This window comes from Entelurus aequoreus, linkage group LG02 (assembly GCF_033978785.1).
Source record: "Entelurus aequoreus isolate RoL-2023_Sb linkage group LG02, RoL_Eaeq_v1.1, whole genome shotgun sequence".
Taxonomy (NCBI): domain Eukaryota; kingdom Metazoa; phylum Chordata; class Actinopteri; order Syngnathiformes; family Syngnathidae; genus Entelurus; species Entelurus aequoreus.
The window spans coordinates 65608836-65616412 of NC_084732.1; the positions used below are offsets into that span (position 1 = coordinate 65608836).

General features: G+C 36.4%; 1 protein-coding gene across 1 annotated transcript; it reads right to left on the reverse strand.

Moving 5' to 3' along the window:
• Nucleotides 1–281: 281 nt before the first annotated feature.
• On the reverse strand, nt 282–6475 carry LOC133638264 (large ribosomal subunit protein P2-like). Its single transcript, XM_062030697.1, has 5 exons — nt 6362–6475; nt 3501–3624; nt 3351–3399; nt 520–630; nt 282–394 (listed from the first exon to the last, which is right to left on the reverse strand). The coding sequence occupies exons 2-5, from the start codon at nt 3621–3623 to the stop codon at nt 318–320; spliced, it is 360 nt and encodes a 119-aa protein (XP_061886681.1). The 5' UTR covers nt 3624; nt 6362–6475; the 3' UTR covers nt 282–317.
• Between the last annotated feature and the right edge of the window lie 1102 nt (nt 6476–7577).

The window sequence follows — 7577 nt, forward strand, 5'->3', positions numbered from 1 at the left end:
CTTTTTAGGGCCTTTGAAAATGTCCACCACCCCCCCCCCCCAAATGGCAAGTAGGCTGCTTACAGACCCAGAGCACATTTGGAGGCTCGGCAAACCTTTGCAGCATTTTGAGTTGATTAGAGTGCGATAACATTCTTTTCCAATATTGAGCTTTTTTTTTTTACATTCAAATGTTCTCAAACTGAATTTGGGGTTTTTATATTCACTTGAAATATTACAGACTACGTGTAATCATTCTACATAGCAGATGGGTTTCACTCGGACAAAAACATCAACTGAGACAAATTTCTACACAAATTTTATTCCATACAAAGAGCTTAGTCGAACAGACCGAATCCCATGTCGTCATCGGATTCTTCAGACTCTTCCTTCTTCTCTTCTTTCTTTTCTACAGCTAGAAGAGAAAAAAAAAATCATAGAGAGGCATTCAATATAAAGGCAGCTTGTCTGATCTGACTGCAAGCGCCCAAAGACGGACGCTCGGACTGCCAAGTAAACAAACAAGGCTGTAAATCTTACCTGCTGCTGCTGCAGCAGGGGCTGCGGCTCCTCCTGAGCCAGCAGCTGCAGAGCTGGCAACAGCAACAGCCACAGCACCTCCTGCTGGCATGCTGGCCAGTTTACTGAAACCTGAGGAGACACGTTGGCAGATGTCAAACGTAAGTTACACACAATTGGGGTCAGAAGGAGACAGAGTATTGACAAACACGGATAATGACACATTTGGGTCATAACAACAGACATAAGTAAGGTAGGTAGTTAAAAATAACTACTGATAGTGGCAGACTTGGTGATGGCAATTGGAATGTACACGGGAAGCATTTTAATGTAGGTACAGATCCACAATCCTTTTAGCTTTCATTTGACAAACCCTATAAACCACTTTTTAATGTATATTACTGCCCCATATCTTCAAAAGTATATATTTTTTACTCCTAATAGCTAGTTGCAAATGCCAGTGAACACAATTCAGTGTGTCACTCACTAGCATTAGCTAATGACATACAAAACTCAGTGAGTATGAAGGACATTGTTGAGAAAGAAATGATATTCATTGAATTAAAGATAAAATCGAAAAAACCCCACAACAACAGTGTGTATAGCCGAATTAAAGCAGTAAAAGCGTTGCCAAAGGTTAAAATATTTTCTGAACGGAGGACATGTATCCATGAAAATATGGAGAAGATGTTGATTATGTTTGAAAGAGAAGCGGCTTGTAGAAGATACAGATAGAAGTCGACTATCAAAGAAGGCTGTACAAAATTATTACATTACTCCACAAAACTACGGTAGTTGTAGGGAACTAATGCTGTGAAAATTTCAAATCACCGTTATTGTACCCCAAATTATGAGTTATTATTACGGTATTGTTAAATGTGCTCAAAAAGTACTTGTATACACCCACACTAAAACCAAGTTTTATTTAAAAACTAACAATTTACTTTTCTTGGCAGGAGAAACATTCAATATTGTTCTAACTTAAGAGCCATTAGGGCGTGACGATATGGCTAGAAACTATCACGATATACATAAGTGTTTTATATCGGTCAATATCGATTACTATTGAAATGTCATGACTTATCGAAAATAAGGAGTAGGGCTGGGCAATATGGACGAAAAAGTATATCTCGATATATTTTTGCTCAAACTCGATATTCGATATATTTTTCTGTGAAAGTATACATATAAAGATACTAATTTTTGAGCGAGATTCACTGAAATTGAAGTGAATGACAACTGTACTGTAAACAGTCAGTGGCACTTTTATTAACCCAGTAAGTCAAGATGGGTATTAACAGCACAGAAAATAAACTGTTTAAGTAGTACAAAATTACATAACATAAATAAAATAGAAAAATATTCTTTCCACATAAAATAATTAACATAGCTGTGCAAATAATACAACATGTATCAAACTCAGATAAAAAATACATTTGCAGGCAGGCACTTTTTAATTCCCAGTCGACGATGTAATGGAATGTCACACACGTACGGTTCTGTGGTCCTACTAAAAGTGGTCCACGCCAAGTAAGTGACTTTACTTAATTGTGCGGCTATGATCCTCCTCACTTCGTCGTACATTACGCTTGAAAATTATCTTTTCTCTTCTCGTCGTCATTTGGGATGTCTGTTGTGATTTCTCTTCCGGTTCGATGACCCGCCCTATCTTGCCTCTGATTGGCCTGGTAGAGCATAGCTAAGGTGGTGTGGCATTACTGATTAAGAGCGCCTTGGCCTGACTACACATAGCTAAGGTGGTGTGGCATTACTGATTAAGAGCGCCTTGGCCTGACTACAATCCATTTAAAAAAAATCTAAAAAACTGCCATACCGTTGAAGTGATATTTCTGTTTTATCGGAAACTTTTTATTTTTCTTTCTCACTCTATGCAAAGAATCAACAGCTAGACTACAAGATGGCGCAAACCAAACGTGATAGTTGGTACTGTTACCTGATTGGCTGTTAATGCGTCGCTCCCACTGATCATGTTGTGTGGTTAGCAAGTGCCTTTGTTCATGCAACCAATCTTGATTCACAACTTTGTTTTTTACGATGAACAAAAAATATTTATAACGTTTTATTACACATTTTTATTGATATTACGTGTCTATCACGATATATTCTTTGCTCAGCCCTAAGAGCCATACTGTTGTAATTCTAGTGTGTTTATCTTCCATTTTAATATTTAAAGGCTTTAAAATGTTTATTGACGAAGGCAAAACGGGCGTTTAAGCTGGCTTGCGGTTAGAGTGCTAGCTTTTTCTTCAGGAAATGAGCAGTATCACCCTGAGTTTCTCAAAGTGCGGTAATCTAACACGGTTTTATAAAGGTAATTGTTAAATTAATTTGTAGCTGTTTCTAGCACATTCTATTGTTTTGTTACTGATACAATGTTATTTATCTAAAAGTTTGTTTATCTTATTAAAAACATGTCACATGTTAAAATTGTGTTTTGGAGGGCTTACAAAGTCTTCATTGAATTTAAATTAATTTCAAAGGGGAACATAGATTTGAGATGCGAATATTTTAAGTTACGAGCAATGTCAGACCTTGTTAAAATCATACTTTTGGGCACCATTGTTGGAGTCAACATTATTTTCGTTAGTAACGGGACTCCAACAGGTGGGTCACTGCGGCCTGTTGATGTACACTGTTTAGCTGTCTACGTAATTATGAAATTCTGAATAGATTTGGGGGCTAATTTGGTCAATGTAAGCTACAGACATTATGAGCTCTTTGAAATGATCTTGCTTCACACTGCTGTGAGCTGAGACCTTGCCATCTCCTTTTCTAGATAGCGAAAACATCCAAAGATAACAAGTGTTTAAATAAATCGGTCGCACGCTCACCTGCAGCGATCACATCATTTACTTTTTTGCCTTTCAGCTCAGAAAGGACCTGTTGGAACGCAAATGACATTGGTGAATGTGAAGTTCTGTGAAAGTCAAATGGGAGTGAAGAAATAAGAAAGGGCCAAATCATCACGTAAGAACACAGACCTTATCCAAACGGGTATCATCAGCCTCAATGCCAACACTGTCCAAGATCTTCTTGATCTGTTTGGCGTCCGGTGTGTCATTGCCGGCAAGGGAAGCGAGCAGGTAAGCGGCAACGTAACGCATTCTGAAAGTAACAAAATGTACATAAGACACTAAAAGCAGAGCGTTTGGACAGTGAACGTATATACAGCAGTATACCGGTTTTTGTACACCCCCTTTTTCATATTAATACATTTTTGACATAAATTTGCCAATTACATGTATTTCACATGTTTATCCACAAACCATTTCATATTAGTTAGTTTTCATCAGTCCTATTGTACTTTAAAATGACTTTATCATCTTAATGCTGTCAAATATGGTTGTTGACTAGACATTTCCAAAAGCAGTTTGAAGCATTAGTTATTAACTTCTAATTAGAGGCAAATCGAGCCATATGGTGATAGTATCTCAGTGTTTCCCATAAACTGCCAAGATACCTGTGGTGGTGGGGGCGTTGCTATGGGCGTGGTCACCATGACATCAAGTAATTTGCATAATACACTACAATGATATGATTTTCTCTAAAAAGGCTCAAAAAATGTATACTTACTAATTAATAATAACAGTTTTCTTTTAAACGTCCATCCATCCATTCATTTTACAATATAATTACAACACTTTATGTACATATTTATATACAGATTTGAACAATAAGTTATTCACTGAAATATATTTATTAATTGTGGTTCTTACAAAAAATATATCTTATAAAATATAAAAGCTAAAATGTCTCTTAAAGCTCTGCCCCTTTAATTAGTGCATACTAAATAATTTAACTTTAGCCTACTACTACAACCATATTATTTACCAGCAACATAAAGTTATTTTCTCACTCTTTCTATCCCCTCCTGCTCCGGCCTGGCTGCACCAAATGATAATATAAATACATTAAATAAAGTCAAATACAAATAAGGCAACAAGAAGTATCCTACACTTCTCTTTTGTAAAGTAAATCTGAACAGCCGATATGGGCATCTCCATCAACTATATGATTTCCCTGAGAAGCTGGACAGGACAAAAAAAGAAAGAAAATTTTTTTTAAAATTTTTTTTTACTTGTGGCGGACGTAATTCTTTCGTGGCGGGCCGCCACAAATAAATGAATGTGTGGGAAACACTGTATCTATACCGAGGGCGGTAGCAGTATTGGATCGATACTAGTGTGATGAAATCAATATTCCTCCGCTCCGGACAGGCTAACCTCCGAGGACAAAGCTACGAACAATGGGAGACCGGGCTTTCTGCTCCGCCGTTCCCAGTCTGTGGAACGCTCTCCCTGACCACCTGAGGGCACCACAGACTGCGGATGCTTTTAAAAAAAGGCTTAAAAGCCCTTTTTAAAACAGCCTTTTTTAGATATGTGCATACTAGCTATAACTGTTTGGCTGTTCTAGTTTTTATTTCTCTATTATCTTTTTTATTTATTTTATTTTTTTGTTAATACACTGTAGCACTTTGAGATTGTTTACTCAATATAAATGATAATGATAAATGGGTTGTACTTGTATAGCGCTTTTCTACCTTCAAGGTACTCAAAGCGCTTTGACAGTATTTCCACATTTACCCATTCACACACACATTCACACACTGATGGCGGGAGCTGCCATGCAAGGCGCTAACCAGCAGCCATCAGAGGCAAAGGGTGAAGTGTCTTGCCCAAGGACACAACGGACGTGACTAGGAAGGTAGAAGGTGGGAATTGAACCCCAGTAACCAGCAACACTCCGATTGCTGGCACAGCCACTCTACCAACTTCGCCACGCCAAGTGCTTTATACAAATAAAATCTATTATTATTATTATTGTTTAGTACTGTCCTGTGGGTGTTTTTGATACACTTACTGTATGTAGTGTTCATTAATATAAACGGGCTGTGGGTTAAAATAGCCAAATTATTTTAACAAAAGTCAATACAATAGCTTATGTCATTTTCAATGTCACACTAATAACTTTATTTGGCTCTACAATATGGTTGTTGACTTGACATTCCAAAAGGCAGTTTGAGTCATTAGTTATTAACTGCTAATTATGGACAAATTGAGCCATATGGCGACAGTATCAATACCAAGGGCGGTATAACTATTGGATTGATATCAGTGTGCTGAGATCAATATGGTTTAGTACTGTCCTGTAGTTTTTTTTGATACACTTAATGTATATAATGTTCATTAATATACACGGGCTTTGGGGTAAGATAGCCAAATTATCTGACCAAAAGTCAATACAATAGCTTATGCAATTTTCAATTTTACACTAATAACTTTATTTGGCTCTACAATATATAATTGAGGGGGATTGCAAATATGATCACCATTTGTTGATTCTGATGGCTTAAGTTTATTTTTATTTCGAATTTATTTATTGGTAAATTGTTCGCAAATATATAGAAAATATAATTATTTGCCTAAAATCGGCCTGAATGTACTATGTATCGGATCAATGTTAGACCTGCAATATCGGCCCATATATGATGATTAACTATATCAGACCAATAACTATTAGGACTATCATTACAATGGAAAGGGCATAATTTAATAAATCGCCCATGGGTTGCAACGTTATCTTCGCATAATGACAATAACAAATTGAACTTAATACATATATTCGTGATGTAATCATGTATGCTACCATGTGTCGACTCTCTGCGGTACCGTGATATCAAGTAGCCGCTAGCGAGCCACGTTAAAACTTCTACACCAGTAAAAAGGGCATCGTGGAGGTTTTAATCGACCATAGTTTAGTTAAGTGTATCTTTACGGAGTGACGGGCCGCTATTTAACCACATAATACACATTTTAAATGGTTTATAAAAGCCACTCACTTGAGCAAGAAAGACGAGCGCGTGTTCACTAGGAGGTTAGCGCGGACAGAAAGGAAGTTACGTCACACAATGAAACCGGAAGCAAACGCGTTTCTTCTTCGCTTTCAACAAATGTACAGTAGCAGGTTAAGCGCTCCCTATTGTACGGATGTGTTAACAAAACAAAGTTATTGTAGTGGAGCGGAGTGCACGCAGCAAAGCTCGACGAGTTTATGTCAGTGTTTCTCTACCTTAATTGAGCTTAGGCACATATTTGGAACCAGAAAAATGTAACAGCATCAAGCGTGCCATGACTTTTGAACTAATGGAAACTATGACAGTAGATACCCACGTTATTTTTTTATTTTCTGCCATCTAGTGGAAAAACGTTGAACTGTTCAATACGTCACTGGCATAGCTAGATAATTAAAAGTAGATAAAAATACATTTTTGGACCAGATATGTAAAATTGTAAGATTTCCCAGCATATTTCTTTTATCACAAATTTATATTAATTATATTAAAGCTCATCTGGTCAATGTGAAGGACACTTTGCTTATAAAATACATGTATTTATGTATTTATTCATTTGATAGGGAAATCATAATACATCTTTTTTTATGCCCCAGCCCCCCCAAAAAATAAAAAAATAAAATAAAATTACAGAAAAATCATATAAGTAAGATAATAACACCCTCTCCCACATTTCAGTCACAGTGGGTAGCAATGTACTGCCTTCCTCTTCGCCACAAGCAGATAGAGAATCACAGTAACTGACTAGAAGGGGGAAAAAAGGTAACAGCAAAAATAAAAATCACAAACATACAGAGAAATGTCACTGAATAAAAACAACAACAACAAAGAAAAAAAGAGTTGAGGTAAGTGAAAATGTTCATTGTCAACATTGAGTGTCACATTTATCCTATGGTATCTTTAATTTAGCTATGTAACTAATTATGCAGCCCCAGGTCAAGTCAAATTGTTTTAGTGTACCCCTCAGATAATATAAAATTTTCTCTAAATCTAAGAAAAAATACATGTATTTTACACTTATCGTGCATTTATACAATTTTATTTCCTGTCACTGGCACAGATAAATAAAAGTGGATAAACACAAATCTTTGGACAAATGATGTAACATCAGTTAATTTACCGGCACATTTTTACATCACATATTTTGTATTACTTATATTAAAGCCCATCTAATCAACGTGAATGACGCTTTGCTTAAAAAAGA